Genomic DNA, 24,545 nt, shown 5'->3' on the forward strand with positions numbered 1-24,545 from the left:
TGAACCTCTCTAATCTTTATCTTCCTCATCTGTAAAATGGGAGAGTAATAACAGTGCTTACCTAGTAGAGTTGTTGTATAGATTAAACAAGATACACTGTGCCTAGCACGATGTTTGGCACGTGACTAGCACTCTGTAATTGTTGGATAATTACTTCCAGGTCAGCCCTGAGATTTCTGGAGAGAACCAGAGAAAGGAATGCAAAGAGTACCCTGATGCCAATGAACAATCAAAGAAATTTAAAGGAGGTATTTTTTTACCCAGGAGTTTGGCAAAGATAATAAAGATTGGTAACAGCCTGTATCATGGAGGGTAGAAGCAAATGGCACTAATTCATTACTAGAGAGAATGTCAATTGCTTCAGACTTTCTAGAGAGCAATTTGGCAATAAATATCAAAATCAAATACATGAATGCTGCCTGGTCCAGCAATTCTATTTCTGGGAATAGTATCATGAGGAAATAATTAGAAAGGTGTGTAAAGATATATGTACAAAGATCCTCATAGCAGTGTTTTTACCACAGCAAAAGTTGAAAGCAATATAATTCTCCATCAGCAGGCAACTGGTTCAATAAACCAGGGAACATCCACAGCATCGAATAAAACCATGAAGTGGCTATACTTCCTGGCAATGCAAAGATTCTATGATAAAGTGTGAAGTGAAAAAAAGCAAGTCAGCAAACATGTGGAGTATGAGGCCATTACTTCGCGCGTGCGCGCACGTGTGTGTGTATGTGTGTGTGTGTGTGTGTGTGCGCGCGCGCGCACGCTTTTGGGGGGGGGGGGGGCGGTCTGAAAGGAGAAACACCAAAATGGCATAGTGTTGATCTCCAAGTAGTGGGATTTTCACTTTCTACCTTACATCTTTTTTGCACCATCTGAATTCATTTAATGTGCAATATATTTTACATTTCAAGCCTCATCACATCACTCCTCTGCTCTAAACCCTGCAACTGCTTCCCACCTTACCTGGAATAATGCCAAAGTCCTTCTGGGGGCCTCTGACACTCCACCCCCAGCACCCACTTCCTCTCACACCTCAGCTCCTGTTGCCCCCACTCCCCCACCCCCTCCCTCTCTGCTTGGGCACACTGGTCCCTCCCCATCCCCAACACCAGGCACACTTCCGCCTCTACACTGGCTACTTCATCTGCTGGGAACACTGTCCCCCCAAACCCTGCATGGCTTGTCCCTTTGCCTCCTTCAAATTTTAGATTAAATGTCACTGTTATGGGTTAAACCATGTCCCCCCAAAATCCCTAAATTGAAGTCCTAACCCCCAGTAGCTCAGAATGTGACCTCGTTTGCAAACAGGATCAGTGCAGATGAAAGAAGTTTAGGTGAGGTCTCACTGAAGGAGAGTGGACCCTACTCAATCTGACCTTATAAAAAGAGGAAAGGGCATGGACCCTTTCCTAGCACCTTCAGAGGGAACATGGCCCCTTGACCTTGACCTGGATCTCCTAGCCTCCAAACTACACGACAATAAACTTCTCTTGTTGAAGCCATTCAGTGTGTGGCACTTTGTTATGGCAGCCCCAGCAAACTAATACAGTCACCTGGTCAATGAGTCCTCCCACATCACCCCGATTAAACCTTCAGCTCCTCACTCCCCGATTAAACCTTTGTCTGTTCCATTGATTCACAGCACTCATCATCTAGAAACACATTATGTAATTAACTTTGATGCATCCTGAGAGGCCGGGCACAGAGCAGGCATTGCCACCGAGTAGGCATTCAAGAAAGATCTGCTGGGCAAATGAACAAACACAGAACAAAACAGATAAACTCTTCCCTGGTGGAGGGAGGCAGAGAATAAGCAGGCATATATAAGATGGTGATCGGTGCTGTGGAGAAAAAATAAAGCAGAGTCAGGAGCAAGGAATTACGGAGGAGGTTGTTGTTTAAAAAACTCGGGGAGGAAGGCCTCTCTGATTATGTGAGATTGGAGCAGTACCTGAAGGAAGGGGCGCAGTAAACCATGTAGATACTATCTGAGATAAGAATGTTCTGGGCCGAGGGAACAGTAAGTACACATTATTGCAATGAACACATGTCACTTTTATAATCAGGGAAAAAACCAGTAAAGCTATTGTTATCCTGAAAATACATAAAAATATTTAAAAGCCAAATTCTAAGGGCTAGGAAGAAGAATTTGATTTTTTAAATTCCTGCGACTGTATTAAGTAAGGCCCAGGTTGAAAATTCCAACCCCTTCCAAGAATGCCTTTCCTCCCCCCTGTCCCCCATCCCATCCTCCATCAATGACTGTCCAGGGAAAAAACACCTAACAATGCAAGGATGGGAGGGGAGGGGGGACGGGGGAGGTCAGGTGAGAGGTGAAGCAGTCCTAAGGCAGAGAGACCTGGAGATCCCTGTTGGTGCCACAGAGCCAAGCAACTCTGTCTTAGCAAGCCTTAGATTTGCTCCCCGCAACCCGCCGCCACCACTCCCACCCAGATGTGCCCTGTGCCCGTCGTCCTTCCATCGCAGCCTGTCACAGGCCTCAGCCCAGCCTGTGTGTCATGTGCTCCTGGCCCGTCCCCAGACCACTGTGGCCCCTGGCTCTGACTGATGTTCGCTCCTGCTAACCAACCAACTGCTACCCACGCAGCCTCACTTTAGGTTGTTGTTTTTCAATAATCGTGGTTTTTAAAAAAAACCCACATAGCCTAAATTTACCATATTAACCATTTCTAAGCAGTAGTAAGTATTTTCACATTGTTGTGCAACCAACTCTTCTCATCTTGCAAAACTGAAGCTCTGTACCCATTAAGCACTAACTCCCATTTCCGCCTCCCCTCAGCCCCTGCAACCACCATCCTACTTTCTGTCTCCATGACTCTGATGACTCTAGGCACCTCATTTAAGTGGAATCACACAGTACATGTCTTTTAGTGACTGGCTTACCTCACTTAGCATAATGCCATGTTGTAGCATGTGTCAAAATGCCCTTCTTCTCTAAGAAGGAATAATAACACCATTGAGTGTATACAGCACATTTTGTGCATCCATGCATCCGTTGACAGACACTTGGGTTGCTTCCACCCCCACCTCAGTTTTGACACCTGCTTGCATCAGCTATCTGCAGAGGCTCCTGAAATCCTTGGCAGTCACCCACCCTGCCTCCTGCTGAGATCAGAGCAGGGAAACCAAGGACTGGACCAAGGGCATCCAAGGGCGCTTAGGCTGCACATCCAGCCAGCCACCAGCTCAGCTCGGAGCCTGCTGCTGCAGCTCCGTTTCCCAATCACCTTGAAATCTGGGCGGAATTTTTCTCGCCACCAATGAGGTAACAACCGAAAGTCTTTGAAATGCACCCAACCTCAATGAGACACTGCCTAGTTTGGCCAGAGCTCCCCAATCCTTAGTGCGCATACAAATCACGGGAAGATGTTCTTAAACAGGAGATTCTGGAGCGGGACCTGAGAGTCCACCTTTGTAACAAGCTCAGTGTGGCGCTGATGCTGCTGGTCCTCAGGCCTCACCCACAGCAGCAGAGGCCTAGCAACTTCCCACCAGTTCACACCTGTCTCCTGGGCTTCCCCCAAGTCCTAGAAGCTGGCTTCAGAAGATGGTTTGTTCTCTATGTTGGAGGCTTCCCCTTTGAGAGCTTCCCAGCAGTATTTGCCCAGTGTTTTAAAGAGGCCTGCAGGCTGTCTGGCTCCACAGTGAATCCTAGCACCCAAAACAGTGGCGATGGGGTCCATCCACAGGCCCAAACAGGGGATCAGGGAGCAAGGAAAGAAGCAAGGAGAGTTTCCAAGCGACTCCCCAAAGGTGAACAGCCTGCCAAACACCAGGAGGAACCTGACCTCCTGACCGCCTGCCTAGACACACCCATCCCAGCGGAGCCCAGGACCACTGTCACCTGTTTTCTGCCCATGGCTTGGGCCACCCAGGGCTGCTGGAGAGGCAAGCAGAGTCAGGCCTCCCAACTTCAGCCGGGCCTTGCCACTTCAGTCGCCTCTTCTCAATTTCCTCTGGAAACCAGCTGTGTTTTCTCAAGCTCCCAATCCCACCTCACACTCGCCCTCCTCTCAAAAGATGGTCTCATCCACCACTCTCCACGAAGTCACCTGCTCCTCCAAGCCTGTCTCCAGGTGTAGTCCCTATTTCTCCTTAGGTCTTGCTCCTCTCTAAAAGGAATCCCTGCCTGGCCAGTGTGGCTCAGTGGGTGACCGTCAACCTATGAACCAGAAGGTCACGGTTTGATTCCCAGTCAGGATACATGCCCGGGTTGCGGGCTCAATCCCCAGTATGGGGCGTGCAGGAGGCAGCCAATCAATGATTCTCTCTCATCACTGATATTTCTCTCTCTCCTCCCTTCCTCTCTGAAATCAATAAGAATATCTTTAAAAAAAAAAAAAAAAAAGGGAATCCTTGGTGCCATCCCCTCCAAATCCCTGAGAGAGGTCACCCCTGCCCTCACTGCTTCCCTCTCCAGCAATATCCGTCTCTTCCAATATGCATCCCACCCCATATTGGTTTATTCCTCTCTACTGCCTCACCTGCACAGGTGGCCCTACTTACCACACCCTTTTTACCACCCCCTAACTCACTGCCTTATTTCACTGCTGGAACAAACACAGCACCTCCCAAAGCAGAAGCTGGCCCTCTGACAGATGCTGCTCTGCCCAGTAAATTACACCCTGGGTGGAAAGTGATGTCTGCCTCTGCTGCTGGCCCTGGATCACAGGAGGGCAAAACTCAGTCTTCAAATCACATCACTTCCCCTCTCTGTTGGTCCCTTTCAGCAACAACATTTTGAATAGTCTGTACCCACTGTGGGCATTTTCTCACAAGCCCCTACATCAGATCCCATAAACTTAGTACCTGAGGGCACACACAGGCTGTGGGCTTAGACTGGGAGCACCATGAAAACCATAGGCAGCCAGCACAGATGTTTAAGCAAGAAGGAAGTGACGTGAGCAGATGGGTTTCTAGAAGGATCCTCCAGCTGAAGGTGGAGGATGAAGTGGATGGAGCAAGAGGAGAAGTGGAGGCCTCGTCAGTAACTGGAGGAAAGATGGTGGGGGCTTGAATGAGGGTGGGGCAGTGGGGATGGTAGAGGAAAGTGGACAGAACAAAGAGATATTTCTTCCCCTATATGAGAAGTCACTGGGTCACTTCCCTTCATTCACTGAGGATTTGGAGTCCCACTCACAGTCCTTTCTACCTCACTCGTGGCAAATCCAACATCCACAGATTATTCACCCAAAGGCTTTCACCCACATTTCACTACAGTGACTGACTCCCACAGCTACCCTGCCCTGGGTCGTTAATCAAGATCAAGCCCAGAGCCGAAACCGGTTTGGCTCAGTGGATAGAGCGTCGGCCTGCGGACTGAAAGGTCCCAGGTTCGATTCCGGTCAAGGGCATGTACCTTGGTTGCGGGCACATCCCCAGTAGGAGGTGTGCAGGAGGCAGCTGATAGATGTTTCTCTCTCATCGATGTTTCTGGCTCTCTATCCCTCTCCCTTCCTCTCTGTGAAAATCAATAAAATATATTTTTTAAAAAAATTTTTTTTAAAAAAAGATCAAGCCCAGAGCTGATGCATTCTGAAACCTTAAATGCCAACACCGCCAACCCCTCCAGCCCTCGTGCCACCTCACTGCTCATCCACTGCTTCTGGTCCTTCCTCATCCAGCCTAGGTTCCACACTGCAGCATCCAGACCATGTCTTGCCAGATCCCTCTGTTCCCCTTGGCTCTTCACCACACCTGCCTGGGATTCCCAACCCTGACTCAGCCTTTCCCTGGCCTCACCTGGAATGTCAGATGCTGCAGGACAAGATCACATTGCAGGTGCACTGGCAGCTCTACAATTTCTCCCATCGCCTTAGACTTCACTCCCCACCTTCCACCAGCTCCCTCCAATTCCTTCTCCCAATACTGTCTCTCCCCAGTCCTGCTTGTGGTCAGCCCGCCTGCCCACATGAAGGTCCTCACTTTGGGTGAATTATCCTTCAGTTACTTCTGCTCTTTCTTAAATTGTCAACCACTGTATCTTTACTGATTCTTCCTTGAAGCCTATAAGCATGATCAAATCTATAACCTGTTTCTAAAACCTCCATCAACCCCATGCCACCTTTAAGTGACAGGGGTAACAAAACCTCACCAGGCATGAGAATCACTTGAGGAGTTTATTGAACATTTTGAAACTACAAAACCTCCGGCATCCCCTAATTCAGTAGGTCTAGCTTGACCATGAGTGCAGGATTTTAACAAGAACCCCAGGTAAGCCCTAACCAGTTTTGGCTCAGTGGATAGAGCATCGGCTTGCGGACTGAAAGGTCCCGGGTTCGATTCCGGTCAAGGGCATGTACCTTGGTTGCAGGCACATCCCCAGCAGGAGATGTGCAGGAGGCAGCTGATCGATGTTTCTCTCTCATCAATGTTTCTAACTCTCTATCCCTCTCCCTTCCTCTCTGTAAAAAATCAATAAAGTATTTTTTTAAAAAAAGAAGAAGAACCCCGGGTGATTCTGAGTAGTGGCCCTCACACCATCCTCTGAGAAACAGTTCCATGCAGCAGCGTTGGACATGGTGACAACCACCCACATGAAAACTCTCCCCTCCCCTGGTTTTCATGACCCTGCTTTCTCAGGCCAGGGTCCTTTGTGGGCTCCTCCTCCTCTTCTATCCTGAATGTTAGTTTCCTGGGCCTCTGTCCTTAGCCTTCTTCTCGTCCAACTACATGCACTCCCTCAGTAGGGTCTTCCAGGTCTATGACTTCAACTACCATCAGATGCATCCATTTAACACACTTTTTTTAAAGTGCTTGATCTGGGATGGAAGGAGGGAGGGAGGGAGGGAGGGAGGAGGTACTGGTGATACTCAATACAATATACAACAGGCATGTGCACTGACCAACTGGAAGGGTTGCTATTCTAAAGCAGAGTCCTGAGGTTCCTGCTAGCTGAGCATTAACCCTTCAGTTGCTGGATCTTGGGAAGGTGTGGCAGGGGGGGACATCCTAGGAGAAGAATCAGGAAAAGAATCCTGAGGGAAGGCATGTAAACCCAAGGAACTTAGGCAGATGGGGATGCCATATAGCAGCTATTTACCAACTGGTATGATAGTATTTCAGTATGTTAATGAATGAATGGGTTATGAATTGGGGCAGGTCTAGAAAACCATTTTGTTCTGCAGGATCTAACTGTCCCTAGCTCGCTCGCACACACACGCACACACACACACCACACGTCCACACACTCCTCTATCGCTCCCTCACTCTCTCACACATTCTGCCCCCCTCCCCGCGCCCCCGCCTTCTTGCCGGTCGCCATCTTCTCTCCCAAACCATTTTGTTCTGAAGTTGCCTGGTCAATAGGGCTCTTGTACACTATTCACATAGATTCAGTAAATCCCAAAGGCAGCTGTATCTCAAGGTCCCTGAAGAGCTGGACTGGCTCCCGAGTAGTCTGGGCTGACTCAGGCCCCAGCGAGCCAACACCACTCACTCCCAGAAGGTTGGAACGGGAGGCATTACCTCTTAGCTCAGTGCTTCTCAAACTTCAAGAGTGTGTGTGTGTGTGTGTGTGTGTGTGTGTGTGAGAGAGAGAGAGAGAGAGAGAGAGAGAGAGAGAGAAATCACCTGAGGGCCTTATGAAATGCAGATTCTGAAGGTCTGGAGTGGGGCCTGAGATTCTGCATTTCTAACAAGCTCCCAGATGGCGATGATGCTGCAGTATCACACTTTCAGTAGCAAGGTTAGATTTTCACCAAGCAAGATTGGGGCGGGGAGGGAGGGAGGGGAGGGGGGAGAGACAAAGAGGAAGATTGAGAGCAAACTAGGTGTCCTGGGGGTGTGGCTGCAGGAGGGGAGATGTGCAGGAGGCAGCTGATCGATGGGGAGAGTTTATGAGAAAGAAGGATTGAATGCAATGGTGAGAGTAAACTGCTTTCTGCAGGTCCCTGGACTAGAACATCTACAGGACAGTGAGATGGCAACACTCATAAACATTCAACGGAGAATTACTCCAGGACAATTACAACCTATAACAAGCATATTCCAAGGTGGTCAGCACGTGGGCTTGAAATGGAAGAGCTGAAAGAGAACTCAGAGATCATCAGAGCGACCCATCTTACATTGATGAAGAAACCCAGGACAAGATAGCTTGTCCACAGACACAAAGCCAGTTATCAGCCAATTAGCAGCAGAAAAGAGCACACACAGGTTTGCCAGCTCACAGTTCAATGTGCTTTCCAACAAATCCTGCTGCCTGGGTATGTGAAGGAGAAATCCTGTCACCGAGCTGCAGATGAAAGGTGGGTGTCCACAGCTTGGCAACAAGTTAGATCAGTTAGAGCAGCATCTTCCTATCTGGGAAAATCAACCTAGTGCGAATATAATTACAGTAATTAGCTAGCTGCCTCTAGCACCCGGGGCACTGGGAGAAAACCTGTGGCTCCCAGGTCCCAGGCGACTTTTAACAACAGCCTGGCTGGCTTCTGTTTTCGGGATTAAGTGAGGTATTTCCTGACAAAGACTGCAAACAGCTGTTCCCAAGGGAACGGGCGTGAGAATTTAAAATGAAGTCCTCTATGTCCTTTGACTCGCAACCCAAAGAAAACCAAGCAAACTAGATATAACCAAAAAAACTGTCTCAATGTCACGATCTTAAATCAACTGTTCTAACAGTAGAAAGACAATTGCAACATTTTAAGTGCCCATACTCTCAAAATGCTATGAACTTTTCAATTACTGGATTTTATAGTATCTGGATCATTAGTTCCAAAGTTTAAAGTGCCTTAAAATCAGCTGTGAACTTGTTAAAAATGAGATTCCCAGGCACTCCCACCAAAAATTCTAATGTGGGTCAAGGGTGAGCCCCAGAGATCTAAATTCTTAACAAGCAACTCGCCCCCCATCCTGATGTTGTTGATGCAGAAGGTGGAGGGATCACACTTTTGAAACATTTATCTTAGTTTTTATTTATAGGATACTAATCCACTCAAAAAGTATCTATATATTGCCGAAACCGGTTTGGCTCAGTGGATAGAGCGTCGGCCTGCGGACTGAAGGGTCCAGGGTTCGATTCCGGTCAGGGGCATGTACCTTGGCTGCGGGCGCATCCCCAGTGGGGGGTGTGCAGGAGGCAGCTGATCGATGTTTCTCTCTCATCGATGTTTCTGGCTTTCTATCCCTCTCCCTTCCTCTCTGTAAAAATATCAATAAAATATATTTAAAAAAAAAAAAAAAAAAAAAAAGTATCTATATACACTGAGTGGCCAGATTATTATGATCTCTGAATGCATAATAATCTGGCCACTCAGTGTGTGTGTGTGTGTGTGTGTGTGTGTATATACACACACACACACACACACACACATATATATATATATATATATATATATATATATATATATATATATATATTAGAGGTCCGGTGCATGAATTCGTGAATGGGTGGGGTCCGGCCAGCCTGGCCAGGGGGAGGGGACATGGGCAGTTGGCCAGCCTGCCTGCTGGTCGAACTCCTGGTTGAGGGGACAATTTGCATATTAGCCTTTTATTATATAGGATATACACTGAGTGGCCAGATTATTATGCATTCAGAGATCATAATAATCTGGCCACTCAGTATATATAAAACCCTAATATGCAAATAGACAGAACAGCAGAAAAACTGAACAACCAATCGCTATGACGTGCGCTGACCATGCGGAATATGGCAGGCATCAGCAGCAAGCAGCAGAGCGGGGAACATGGTGGGCATCGGCCATGGCGGGATGGTGGAGCAAGTGAGCAGGGGCGCCAGACCAAGACAGGGTGTTGGTCGCTGTCATCCAGGCGAGCCTCTGGTGGTTACTGAAAATTCTTTGCTCCCGTGTGCCACGGTCCCACCTGGTGCTTGCACCTGCTGCCGGCGCCAGCCCCGCTCACACCCGCTGCTGGCACCAGAGCCACCTCTCACACCCGGTGCCTGCACCCAGGCGGGTGCAAGTGGCGGCTGCTGGCCCTGATCTCCCCTGAGGACTTCTCTACCTCCCCCTGCTCCTAAGGGGTGATAGGGGCAGCAGTCACTGCTCACAGCCGCTGCTGGCACCAGCCCCAATCTCTCCGTGCGAGCAGGACTGGCACTGTCAGCATGTAGGAGCGAAGGCGGTGGGAGCGGGGCTGCTGGCAGACAGGGGACCTGGGGCCGCGGTGGGAGAGGCCAGGCAGGGGCACAAGGATGGGCCAAGACCCGCCCCTGTACCCACCTCAGCCTCGTGGCCCACAGTTCCTTTCAAGGTGCACGAATTCATGCACTGGGCTCCTAGTAACAAATATTCGCCTTGAAATGACTAATAAAATAGCACATCAAGTAAGATAAAAATTTAACCTACCATAAGTATAAATGAAATGGAAAAAATACAAAAAGAAAAGCAAAATGGCCAATTTTGCTAAAAAAAAGAATCAAAAACTTCTGAATTTCAAAATTATATAAAAAATTTGTAAAACTCCATTAGAAGGGGAAACTGTTAACACACAGGACAAAAAATGGTTGCTATCCATATATAGAAAGAAAGATTTAAAAATGTAATTCCAGCCCTAACTGGTTTGGCTCAGTGGATAGAGCTTCAGCCTGTGGACCAAAGAGTCCGGTGTTCAATTCCAGTCAAGGGCACATGCCCAGGTTATGGGCTCAATCCCCATTAGGGGGCGTGCAGGAGGCAGCCAATCAATGATTCTTTCTAATCATTGATGTGTCTATCTCTCTCTGCCTTTCCCTTCCTCTCTGAAATCAATAAAATATATTTTAAAAATAAATAAATAAATATGTAATTCCACAACAACTAAATATGTAATTACATGTTTAAATATGTAATTCACTGAGCAAAAACACAGAGAAAATTAATGGAATACAAGAACAAAATAAATGAAAAATATTCAATTCATAAGTAATAAGAAATTAAAACAATGTATTATAAATTTATTTAACATGGATTTTTAAAATAATATTCAATCCTAGTGATGATGTGAATCAGGCTACCACATATACTGCTAGGCTTTATTTCAGCATTGCAGCTTCATATAAAATTGTTCATTCAACAGCCACTTACTGAGCACCTATAAGGCACTCACCACACTGACCAAAACATGCAAAGATCCAGCCTGGTGGGCCTTAGATTTATGTTACATCCTAATTTCCCTTCTAGAAATGTAGACTTAAAAAAAAAAAAAAAACCCACACAAAGAAATATAGACAAAGCCTTACCACATAGCTATTCATCACAGCATTGTTTATAACAGCCAAAAAAGGCTGGAAATAGTAAGTAAATAAGTAATTATTAGGATGGAAAATTGTGAATAAGGAAATTCTTAAGTCAATTATTTAGTGAAAAAAAGTAAATACATTGTGCATATAATTCAATTTTCATTTTTTTAATGTTAACAAAGAAAAGGCAAAACTGTTTACAGTGTTATCTGTGGGTTGTAGGAGTGTGGGTACCTGTTTTCTATATCTTCCAGCAATTTCTAAATTGCAAAGTAATTTGCAAAGTTATCAGTTTCACAATAACTATTATTTTGAGAAAGACTTATCCCTGAATACGATGAAAAAAATGTTCACAATTCTTTCCTTTTACGTTGTGGGTGTAGGTCTCCTAAAAGCACAATATTCAAAAGCAAGTCCAAAGTATTGCAAATTGTTTCCACAACAGTGAACAGTCAAGACCAAACGTATAAATGCTTAAACAAACCAAAAGGGCACACTCAAAATGCTGAATGAAATGGAAATAGGCCAGAAATCGATAAAACATAGAAATTTAAATAGAGACTGAAATTAGGAGACCAACTGGAAGGTGGACTCCATTTAACAAAAGTTCACAAGGAAAGAGAAACCTCCTGGAGGAGGAGGTAGTTTTCAGAGCCACGGAAGGGGCTGGTGTCTCACCTAGGAAATCCAAATCAGGATTAAGACGCACCATTTTCTGACTAATACCACTTACTCTTCAGAAAGAGAACCGCCATGTCAGAGCTCAGCAAAGCCTCCTCCATCCCCACTCTGATGGTGAAAATACAGCGCTCAGGCCTCACAGCCAGGGGGTCCTCGGGGCACAGAGAGAACACCAGGACCAAACGACTGAAATGCAATCTTGCCCGTGCACCGTCCGTGCCAGGGGTCTGCGCTCGCTTGTGCACAGCTTTGTGTTTCCAACTGGATCCCTGAGGACAGCTGCTTCCCAGTCTATTACCCAGTCTAGAAGCAGCTGCGCCAACCAGAGGAGGCCAATGCGCAAATTAGTGGAAGGATGAAGTATCTGCTCCCGTGATGTCAGCTCTAGAGTGGACAGAGAATTCGTTTCATGTCTCCAGGTTAAACACAGGCACACCAAGGAGACACTGCAGCTTTGGTCGGTTTCAGACCACCATAATAAGGCAAGTCCTAATCTTTTTGCTGGTGGAGGGTCTTGCCTTCAGTATGTAAAAATAAATATATACGCAACACCTGTGAAGTGTAATAAAAAGGGGGTCTGTATTTGTATTGTGGGTTGAGGGGAAACAGGAATGGACTTCTAAAGAAGAGAAAAGTTATGGAGGGACAGAACAAACAGCTCCACTATTGACATCAGACTTATTAGAGAATTACTTATGTTCTCCACATCTACAAAACATCCATTTGGCCACATGCGCCTGGGGAAGCTGTACAGAGGTGAACTGCATAGAGTTTGGAGTCAAACTAACCTAAATGCCGGCAGCCTTAGTTTCCTCATCTGTAAAATGGGGGCAATGATGCCTAACCCACAAGGAGATTGGGTCTTGTGTATAAAATATAGCACCAGGCACACAGGCAGCGCTCAGTAAATGGAAATTATTAGTCTGCCTGTCCCGCTGATGAATCTGTTAGTATGAGATGGGCTTTCTTTGTTGGCTAAAGACAAGGGCAGTCTTTATGAACATCCCTCCTCCCAGAAAGCCCAGGGTCTCCTGTCCTCTCTGGACACATGGACACATGGGGCAGAGCCTGCAGGGAGCAGAACTGAGACCTGAGGTGCTGTGTTAGGCAAGGTTGTTCGCACCCTGGGTATACTGCTGGGAAGAGACCCATTTTGTCACCCCGGGCTCTGTTATGGCTTTCTGCGGCAGGGTTCCACCCAGCTGTGGAAAATCTTTATAGAGACCTCAAGTGGGTACAAGTCCGCGGGTCAGGGCAGCAGGGTGACTGACAGGTGATGACTCTGCACAAAGTAGCCTGTGACCTTGAGCAAGTCACTTCTCATGTCAGTTTCCTCTTTAGTGAAAGGAGTGGTTCCATTCTCTGATCCCTGAAGTCTCTTCCTGGGCTTCTACTGGACCATCGCCTACACGGTGCTGCTTATAGTTCCAACAGTGAGGTCCTAGGGACACCTTCAAATGAGTTCCATTTCCTTTCAAAGCCACTTGGCAGTCTTTTGGCCATCCTCCCAAGAGAAGGGAGGATTTGGCATCACTTCCATGCCTTTCTGTTCCTGCTCCATGCCCACCCAGGGCTGCTCATTCCACCTTTCCTTTTCTGCCCACAACGTGGTCAAGTGTGAGTGCCCCGGGGACAACCACGGGCTCACAGCCTGTCAGCTCAGAGATGGTTTCCAGGCCATCCTGTGTGTATGCTCAGGGTGGACAAATAAACATTTCAGAGGAGCAATATGAATTAAATCATTTCCTCAACAACAAAACCCACCCACATGCTTCTTCATAAATCATGCCTCTTAATTCCATGCTGACGAGCCGTCAGTAAACTGCATCTATTATAAAAACAACCCTGACTCCTTTCATGCCCTGACACTCGGAAATCACAATATTTCCACACTCTATTGTACTAATGCCTTTGCAGAAGTAAAAGCAATAGCTAGTTCCCTGGAAAGACCCGTGGCCAGGGCGCTTTCCAAGAGATATTCTTTGAATGTTCTTTGTGTCCTGGTGCACTGGGGGACATCACATCGCCAGAATCCCTGTATCTGAGGGACGCAGGGCTACTCTGAGTAATGCAACACCGTTTTAAAGCGCACACACACCCTCAGTGTCCCCCTTCAGCCTGACAATAAAGTACTCCCTAACATTTGATATACCACCTTGACACCGCCACGCACGAATACAATTCCACCACCTGAATTTTGCAGAGAAAATAAAGGCACATTCGGAGATGAAGCCACCAGACCCGCCTCAGACTCGAAGATAACAGGATAGCTTTGCAGATCATTAGCAAGATTGGCCACAATCCGCTGGCTTTCTCCCTTTCTTTTCTCCGTGCCTTCAGTTGCTGGGCCCAAGAAGAATGGAAGAGAATCTCCAGAAAGGAGGGCGAGGGAGCGGTGGAGAATAAAAGAGTCTGGGCGGGGAAAGCAGGATTTTGAAAATAGCAATAAAGGAAGACTGGGTCGCGGCGGCGGCCCGAGGGTCCCCGCGGTGCTTACCTGGGGCGCACGAGGCCGGCCGGGCCAGCAGCAGCAGCCAGAGGCCGGGGAGCAGCAGCCCCGGGCGGCGGCGGCGGCGGCGGCAGCGGGCGGAAGGCCCGTGGCGGCTCGGCCCCGGGACCAGCGCGACCCCGGCGCGGGTCTGCCCGTCCATGGCCGCGCCTCGCGTCGGCGCCGCGCCCCCGGCAGTCCCGACCGGCGCCCGACCCGGCCTCGCGGCTCGGCGCTCTCAGACCCTGGAGGTGGCCGCTGCGGCTGCAGCTGGGACGGGGCGCCGCGCACCGGCGCGGAGGGAGGCCGGCGAGGCGGGGGCGGGCCGGGGGCCGGAACCACGGACAGGGGCCGCCAGCCGCACGCCCGCCTCGCCGCTCCGCCCCCTTCGGAGCCTCGAGCCGCTGCCCGGCAACGCGCGGGCCCGGGCGCGGGGAGGCGAGCACCACCTCCCGGCCGGCCGGGCGCCTGCCTGCGGGCAGCCGGGCGGCAGGCGTGGGGCGCGAATGCGCGGGGCTGCGCGGCGCGGGGCCGGGGCCAGGTCCTCCCCCAGGACCCGCCTCCCGGGAGGGGGCGCGGGAGGACGCGGGAGGTCTGGGCCGGGCCGGGAGCCGGCGCCGCCCGAACCCGCACCCCACACCGGTCCCGCCGCCGCCTGGTGGCCCCGCGCGTTCCGCCCCCGGGGGCGCCCGGAGAGAGGGAAGGAGGCCCGCCAAGAGGGATCGGAGCCGGAAACCTGGCAGCCCAACGCGGAGGCCTCTCCCTCCTCCTCCGGCGCCCGGCTTCGCTCTGCTCGATGGTGTGCGGGGCAGCAGGTGTGAGCGGGGGCGCCTGCGTTGGCAGGACAGCCTTCGGGGCTGCCGAGGGGACAAAGCAGAGGAGAGGTCGGGCTCGCTTTCCAGGAGCCCGACGGGCAGTGGAGGGGGTGAGAAAAGCGTGCAGCTCGACCCATCCTTTCTCAGGTCTAGGGGTTCTGCCTCCTGTCCCGACCGGGAAGCCCGCACAGCTTGCACGTAGTAGGCCTTCAGAAAGCACCAGTTGAACCGAATTGAAGGGGAGCCGGAGAGAACCGCACTCATCCAGGCCCTTTTAGGGAAAGCAGCGCTCTTGGGAGGTGGAGAGAATGTCAGAGGATTCGCGTTTGGGGGTTAGGGTTCCCCAAAGAAATGAGGAAAGCGAAGAAGGGAGTTAGCGTTTGTCAAGTACCTGCTCTGTGCCCGGCATCTAACTCTGAGGATGGTGGTTTAAAGGTCTTGCAACGTGGAATTGGCAGTTTTGAATCTCTGCATCCTGTTGCAGTGCACTAGGCAGGGTGCTAAAGGTGTGAGGTGGGCACACTATCTTACTTCCTGGGAAACTAAGGTGGGCAGTAAAAAATGTGATCATCTGCATTGACCAAAGGATCCCGGTTGTGCTCCATTCCTGTTTCCCCATGAGACCCATCCTTGCAGCTCACCCGTCTGGGCAGCTATAGCCCCTTCTCAGAATGAGGCTGAGGCATTCTTCCGTAAGCACCTACCTGTTCCTTTCAGGGAAGAGAATTGAGAATAAAGGTTAAGGATAGCTTTTGTTGATGTTCCTAATGTGTACTCACCCTGCCTCGGCATCATAAACAGTCCCTGTTCTTAGCAACTGATCTCCTCCAACCCCCACCAGGAACAGACAGCTTTGCAGACCTTGCCTCCAGCTCATCAACTCCAGGTGAGGAACTGTGTGGAGACACTGCCTGTCTCCGTATGTCTGCTTCCCGATGTGATGGCTCCAGAACTGGGACCGCTTATTCACACTTTCCTTCATTCTCTAAACTCATTGTGAAAAAAACTGTATTTGACCACAAACCACTGCCTTGAGGTGATAAATTGTCTTGTCCTGTTATATTATTTAATCTTTTATGAAATTATGCTGTGCCTCTCCAACCAAATTAATGTAAAGCTTGAAGCTGGTGTCACCCTGCTTAGGATTGCCCATAGCACCGGTAAACCCTCATTATACACTTGTTCATTTGAAGCAGAGCTTCCACCTGCCCAGGAAAGAGGTGTAACCTTTCAGATTTGACCCCAGCCTCCAGTAAGCGTCCACCTATACTAGAACCCAGGGTGTCAGAAGAAGAACCCCCCCCCTTAATTCACAGGCAGCTCAAGGAAATAAAAATGTTTACCCAGCCATTAAGAAGGGATTGACATCAGTCAGAAATAAAAATCTCAACTTCAAGATAATAGAAATGACTCAAGGTCACCAATTTTCTAAGGAAAGTAAGATCCCTAGGGTGCCATAGTCCCCAAGCTCTGAAAGCATAAAACTAAATATTACTTCTGTCAGGATCTGGAGCATTTTGCCTCAGTGTTTAGCAAAATGTCTCCCAGGGCTCTAACAGTTCAGCTGGTAAGTTTTGTGACTCAGAAGTCCAAGATGGATTGAGTGGTACAAGGTAGGGTGTATGTGTGCATGTGTGTACTATGTGTGCACATACATGCCCCCACATGTATACACATACCTACACGCATTTGTCTGATATGAGAATGGATTAAGTTAAGGCATAGGGCATTCATACTAGCAAACACTTCTGGCATCTACTATGACCTGTTAGTTGGGAATGTGTGTGTGTGCGGGGAGGGAGATATAAAAGAAGCCATTTTAAAGATTATCTCATCTAGTTCTCATTTCATAGATAAACTAGAGGCCCGATGAACCAAATTCATGCAAGGAGCTTGGCCCCTGCCGCCGCCACAGCAGCCACCTCTGCCTCAGCCCCCGCCAGCCGCAGCTTCGTCTGGAAGGTCATCCAGAAGGACATCTGTTCTAATTAGCGTATTACGCTTTTATTATTATAAACAAGCCAAAGAGGTTAGCTTATTTATCTCAGGCTCAGCCCCCACCTTCCATTTTCCAGTTAAACCACACACCCTGTAGGAGAGGGGGCTTACAGTCTGGTTTGGAGAGGAGAGGATCAATCCCCCTTAGACTAACACAAATCGGGCCCCAGCTTGCAGGGGCCCCACTCCAGGCCTCCTCCAACCACACCCTCCCCCCAGGGCAAGGAGTCTGAGAGGCCAAGCGGACACCGCACCAGGAGCCCAGAATTCCCTGTCCACTTGGCCCCAGGCTCCCTTCCAGGGCCTGTGTGGCCTCTTTCTCGCAAAGGGTGGGCCAACAGCGGGTGTGGCCAAGTGGGCGGCCGTCTTCAGGGAAGTGGTGGAACTTGGACATGCACGTAGGGTGAGATCATGAAGCCTACAGGAGTGAGGCAAAGAACGAGGTGTGGGAGGAGAAGGTGAAAAAAGCCCATCTTCCTGTGGCAACTTAGCCTCCATATTCCTGCTCAGAATGCCAAGAGTCTGAGAATTAATCTGATGATGGCTTGGTTATGCCTACCTTGCCTGCTGGGGGTTGTTATGAGGTGTATACATAAAGATAAATGTCCATCAAGTTCATTTATTAAACCCAAGGAATATTTTCTGAACACTTACTATATGCCAAGTACTGGCATGTGCATGGTGGATACAACAGCAAACAAAATAAAGGCCTTTCCTCACAGAGCTTACATGCTAGTGAGAAGAGACAGGCAATAAACAAATAAATAAGTGACTATATTTGTCACTCTAACGAGGTGACACTGAGCCATAGGGATATCTGGGAAAGGGGGTTCCAGGCAGAGACAGCAACTGTACAAAACAAAGAAAAAGCTCCAGAACAAAGTAAACACTTTTAAAATATTTACTGAGCCCCTACTGAGTAATTGTCCCACAGAACAGGGTACTGAGTGATGAACAAGGTTAATTTTGCTACAGTTTTACAAAGAACTGACAGTCTTATAGAAAAAAATAAGTTTAAAAATAACAGTTTTGCAAAGTAGACCATGATACATGTCAGAAGGAAGTTATAGAATGTCCGAAAAAGGGAGATATCCTACTTGATGGGGGAACCAGGGAAACTTCATGGTGGAGTTGCAGGAGAGTTGGGCCTTCTGGGTCATTAAGGGATAAGAAGGATTTGGACAGCTAAGGAGGACAGGACGAATATTCCAGGTTGAGGGGATGGTATGAACAAGGACACCAAGGGAGGTAGGCATGGGATTAGTGTGTTGGATCAGAGGGAACAATGGTTCACAGCTCTGACTGCATAATAAAATCACCCGGACTCAAAAAATAACAAACAGAAAGAACCCCAGGACATACCTCAGCCCAATTAAATCCAATTCTCTGCAGATGAGGCTTAGGCAATCAGGTCTTTAAAAAGCTCTCCAGGATTCTGATGTGCAGCCAGGAGCAAGAACCATAGAAAACAGTATGGAGCCTCTTCAAAAAATAAAAACTAGAACTACCATGTGATCCAGCAATCCCACTTCTGGGTATACATCCGAAGGAAATAACTACCATGGACAGATATGTGCACCATCCCCATGCTCATCACAGCATTATTCACAGTAGCCAAGACATAGAAGTAACCTAGGTGTCCATCGATGGATGAATGGATAAAGAAATTGTGATATATATAAAATGGAATATTATTCAGCTATGAAAAAAGGAAATCATGTCATTTTTTACAATATTAATGGACCTTAAAGGCATTACATATGATATCTAAAAACATCAAACTCAACCTGGCTGGTTTGCTAAAGGGTTAGAGCATTGGCCCACAGACTGAAGGATTGCAGGCTCAATTCCAGTCAAGGGTGTGTGTACCTCGGTTTCAGGCTCGATCCCTGGCCCCAGTTGAGGTGCGTGCAGGAGGCAACCAATCGATGGGTCTCTCCCACATCGATGTTTCTCTCTCTCTCTGTCTCTCCCTCTCCCTTCCACTCTCTCTCAAAATCAATGGAAAAAATATCCTCAGGTGAGGATTAACATAAAAAACATCAAACTCAAGGACACAGAGAGCAGAGTGGTGGTCTTCTGGGACTAAGGAGTGGGGGACATGGGAGGATGTTGGTAAAAGGGTACAAACTTCCAGTTCTAAGAAGAATAAGTTCCGGGGATCTAAAGTACAGCACGGTGACTAGTTAACAATACTGTATTATATACTGGAACATTGCTATGAGGGTAGAGTTTTAATGTTCTCACCGTAACAACATCAAAATGGTAATTATATGAGGTGAAGGATGTGTCAACTAACCTTATTATGGTAAATACTTCCCAATACATACATGTATCAAATCATACCACTGGACACCTTAAGCTTACATAATGTTGTATGTCAATTACATCACAATAAAGCTAGAAGAAGGGTAAGAACCGTCAAGCTAGAAGTTGAGCCAATGTTTCTACTAAAAATGGTAAGACAGAAGTAGACAGAGAGATAAGGTAAGCTGGAATAGAATAAAGACTCGAATATCTAGCTAAAGGTCTGGACTTCATTTTGTAGGCAATGGAATATATTAACAATTTTTTTTGAGATATTATTAGAACTAAGCACAAGAAGGATTACTCTATTAACAATATATAAGGTGATTTGGAGAGAAAAAAGACGGCAAGTAGAGAGACCAATTTGGACAGGATCTTAACAGTGCATGCCTAAAGTAACATTTTTTACCATCAAACAGACAGAACTTTTTAAAAATTGATAATACCCATTTGTGCCAGAGTGTGGGGAAACAGGCATTTTTCTATTGTACTGGTAGAGGTATAAATTGGTATAGCCATTTGAGAGGACAATTTAGCCTTATATTGAAATTTAAAATCAGCACACCATCTGGTGCAGAAAATTCCACTTCAAAATATATATATGTATATGCTTTTGCCTTTGCTTCTTTCCCCTCTTTTTTTTTAAAGTCAGGCTCAATTCAGGTATGTAGATTCAATCCCGTAATTCAATCAGATAAAATTTACTTTTTCAAAAGTGTACAGTTCAATGAGTTTTGATAAATGTGTGAAGTCCTGTAACCACCACCATATTCAAAATATGGAACTTTGATTTTTGCCCTAAAAAGTTCCCTTGTGCCAGCTTGCAGCCTAGCCTCTGTCCCTCCCTCAATCTTTGGCCACCACTGGTCTGATTTCTGTTTCTATAGCTTTGTCTTTCCTAGTTTCATATAAATTGAATCAAACAGTACGTATCCCTTTGTGTCTGGTTTCTTTTACTTAGCACAATGTCTTTGAGATTCACCCAAGTTGTTGCATGTATCAGTAACTTGTTCCTTCCTATTGCTAACTAGTATTCCATTGAATGGATATACCATAGTTTGTTTATCCACTGGGAAAAGAAATGGTGTGTGGAGAGAATTTGGAGAGTAAATATATGAAGAGAAATGTTCACTTTTATGAAGAGGAATATTCACTTTTTGCCCTATGTCAAGCATGTCAAACTCATGACCCACAACGAATACTTTTGTGGCCCAGCCAATATAATGTTTTGATAAAAATTTCGTAACTTGCCCTGGCCGGTTTGGCTCAGTGGATAGAGCGTCAGCCTGCAGACTCAGGAGTCCTAGGTTCGATTCCGGTCAAGGGCATGTACCTTGGTTGCGGGCACATCCCCAGTAGGGAGTATGCAGGAGGCAGCTTATCGATGTTTCTCCTTCATCGATGTTTCTAACTCTCTATCCCTCTCCCTTCCTCTCTGTAAAAAAATCAATAAAATATATTTTTTTAAAATTTCATAACTTAATGTTTACAATATCCTGTCATACATAATTAATAATGAACTACAACATTTGCTGACTGATTACTATAATCATGTTGCATTCATTTCCCTTACGCGCCTTACACGCAGGCGCACTATTTCTCTCCACTAATACTAGCAGCGAATATTTTAGCAGCCGATTGCCATATCATTAGTCTTGGACTGACTTGTTTAATGTGCACAACAGGAACTATTTTACTTTCGGAGAACAAGAAAAATAGGTTTCTTTACGTTACGTTCATTAATTTGTGTAGTTATTCAGTGTCTGGTAAATTAATGTTCAAGAAAAAAATATTAATTTTTATTAAAATGTTCTATTATTTTATGTTAGCGATCACTCATTTATTTCAGCCCTTTGTATTCAGCATGTCTCTATCAAAATAAACCTATGTTTCTATGAAAATTAAAGCTTTTGTTTTTTTTGCGGCCCACATAAACTTAAACCTTGTTTATTTGGCCCATGTTGGCCTTTGAGTTTGACATGCTTGCCCTATATATTAATACATCTGATTATAATACTATTACATCTGATTAATACAACTGATATTATTTGAATTTTTAACACAAGAACATACAAACTTTATATTTAATTTTTTTTTTTAAATAAAAACTGTGAAACCCTGGCTGATTTGGCTCAGTGGATAAAGCGTCAGCCTGTGGACTGTAGTATCCCCGGTCAAGGGCACATACCTCGGTTGCAGGCTCAATCGCTAGCCAGTCAGGGTGCATCCAGGAGGCAACCAATCGATGTGTCTCTCTCACATCAATTTTTCTCTCTGTGTGTGTCTCCCCATCCCTTCTACTCTCTCTAAAAAACCAATGGACAAAATATCCTCAGGTGAAGATTAACCAAAAATAATAATAATAAATAAAAATAAAAACTGTGGGGCCCTGGCCAGGTGGCTCAAGTTGGGTGGAGCATCATTCCATACACCAAAAGATTTCAGGTTTGATTCCCGGTCAGGACACATGCCTGGGTTTCAGGTTCAATCCTGATCAGGGTGTGTGCGTATGGGAGGCAACCCATCAATGTTTCTCTTCCTCCCTTTCTCTCTCTCTAAAATCAATAAAAACATGTCTCGGGTGAGGAATGAATGAATGAATGAATGAATGAATGAATGAATGAATACAAAAAAACTGTGGGTTTGAAAATGGAAGAGACACATTCCAGATGTTAAATCAACTGGTGAAATGTTAGTAGAGAAGAATAAAAAGTGATTCAGAGGTTTTGAGGCCACATATGCAAGGCTAAAGGAAGTCAGTTGGAGAAGCTGGGTTAGGAGGAAAGAAGCATTTGGGTAGTCAATGCGTTGGCTGTGAGGAGACGGGCCAGCACCAGGGAGCAATGTGAATGCAGCAGTGGGCGGTGGAGGTGAGGCTCAGGCTGGGGAGATGAGACAGGTCAGCTAAAAACACAGATCAGGAAATCATTTGCACAGAGTTATTAGCGTAAGCTGTGAGAGTGAATGACTGAGCCTGGGAAGAGAGGAGAGAAGGAGAAGAAGGCTGAGAACAGGCCCTTGAGAAAGACCTTCATTTTGGAAAAGCTGAAGAGGAGTCCATAAAAGAGGCAGCGAAAGCTGAGGAGCACAAGCAAAACGTGATGTCCCCAAAGGCTCGGGAGGGAAGTCTCGGAAAGGACTTGGGGAAAATCTCTTTGGACTTGATATGTAGTCATTGAAAAGAGACTTTCTGTTGAAATGGGGGAGGTAGGGAGAGGAAAATAACATGAGAAAAAGAATGAGCTGATGAGGAAATAATGGAGGCTACAGAGAATGGTATCTGGCAAGGTTGAGATATGTTTTAGGATAGAAAGACTAAAAATCCCTGCAGACGGAAGAGAAGGTACCTGAAGACAATGAAAGACTAAAATGCAAGGGAGGGATAATAGTTAGAATAAATTCTCAGAGCTAAGAGGAGCTGGGATCAAGAGTAACATGTAATTCTTTTGAAAAGCCAGAGCCAGCAACACAATGTCCAGTGTTGGGAGAGTGGCTTAATGACATTACATTACCGTCACAAGAGAGAATGTTATGCTTCTGTTACAGTAACTGAAAAAACATAGGGCGTGTTTGGGTTATAATGTTAAGTGGGGGGAAAAACTAAATATAAAATGGTTTATGAGCTGATATAAAACAATATGTATGACTGGAAAGGAATTGTGCAATACTTTAAAATGTTGTATTAAGATAATGGGATTGTTACTGGAAGGGGACCTGGCCCTGAACGGGTCTGCCTAGAGCCGGCCGGTAGTGTGTGGGTTCTTGACTTGGTGCAGGAAAAATTTCACAGCACGAGTCTAGGTGAATTTTAGAGGACGTTTATTAAAGCTGGGGAAAACGAAACAAGCAGGTCAGGGCAAATGAGCCTAGATGGTCTGCTTTGACTCACTGAGAAGTCAGAGAAAAAGAGGCCTTACAGACAGGTTCAGGGGGTTTGCCTGAAAGGAACTGCCGCTGCCCATTGCTGCCCTGGTGCAAGTGTTGGAGGGAGGCCCCTTTAGGAGATACATGCCTGTGAGGAAAGAAGTGGGGGGAGGTGTGTGCATGCGTGTTCTTGGGAGAGAGAGCATGCCCTGGGACCTTCATTTTAGAGGGGTTTTAAAGGCTGGGTGTTTGGGGAAGGTCTTAGGGGAGGATCAATAGAATATTCATCAGCTTTATGCTGGTGTACTAAAATGAGATTTATTCTCTTAACTTCATCTGTCCCTGGGTGTGGTTGGCAAATGGCACTAATTGGATTTCTGTTATCCATCTCCCTGAGTAGGGTGATGTAAGCTATTTACTCTCTGGTTGGAGAGCAGAAGTGCTAGCCATTTGCTACACTTAGTACTCTTAAGTGTCCCTGGTTTAGGGAAGATAGGATGTACCAGGTGGCTGCAAACTGCTGCTTAAATATCTGTCTTAGTTTCCCTATTCTGCTTGTCCTGGCTTACTAGTGTGGGTTTGGCTGTTTTTATTCCCGTACGAGCCTGTTTCAGGATTGTGAGCATTCTGTCCTTTAGTATTGTTGTTATATTTGTCTTTTCAATTAGAAAATGTCTAGAAGGCAATGTCTTCCTCCAAGAGAAGCAAGTCAGATGATGATGGTCAAGATGGAGACATTAGGTGGAATCTACATGATTTCTCCCTCAGCACAGTTCAACAGCAGGATTTGGTCTATAAATAGGAAAATAAATTTAAAAAAGGAAGCAAATCAGACTGAGCAACAGGAGGTAGGGAGGTTTCACAGACTGTGTGAGGCTTAAGCAGGGTCTTGGACAATGGGAATAATGGGTACATTTGTTAAAGGAAGGAAAACGCAGTGCAAACGAGAGGGTACTCCAGAGAAATGAAAGGTAGAAAGGCAAGTTAGAAATTGAAAAGGCAAGAAGGTGGAAATGAACAGAATGTGCCCCTTGCCTAATATGAGGAAAAGCTACTTATAAGGAACTAGAGGCCTGGTGCACAAAATTTGTGCACGGGTAGGATCCCTAGGCCTGGCCGGCGATCAGGGCCGATTGGGGCCTTCTGCTGCTGGCTGGGGCCTTCCTTCAGGCTGCCAGCCAGA

General features: G+C 46.8%; 1 protein-coding gene across 2 annotated transcripts in view; it reads right to left on the minus strand.

The window, feature by feature from the left end:
* KIAA1549 overlaps positions 1–14,652 on the minus strand; it is a 152,088-nt gene extending 137,436 nt beyond the window's left edge. For both annotated transcript variants that reach the window (XM_080664907.1, XM_080664906.1), the window contains exon 1: positions 14,388–14,652. In XM_080664907.1, coding sequence (XP_080521033.1) covers positions 14,388–14,541 — 154 coding nt within the window. In that variant the 5' untranslated portion in view covers positions 14,542–14,652. The remainder of the gene's footprint in view (positions 1–14,387) is intronic.
* Between the last annotated feature and the right edge of the window lie 9,893 nt (positions 14,653–24,545).

Source organism: Plecotus auritus (genome assembly GCF_963455305.1).
Source record: "Plecotus auritus genome assembly, chromosome: 4".
NCBI lineage: Eukaryota > Metazoa > Chordata > Mammalia > Chiroptera > Vespertilionidae > Plecotus > Plecotus auritus.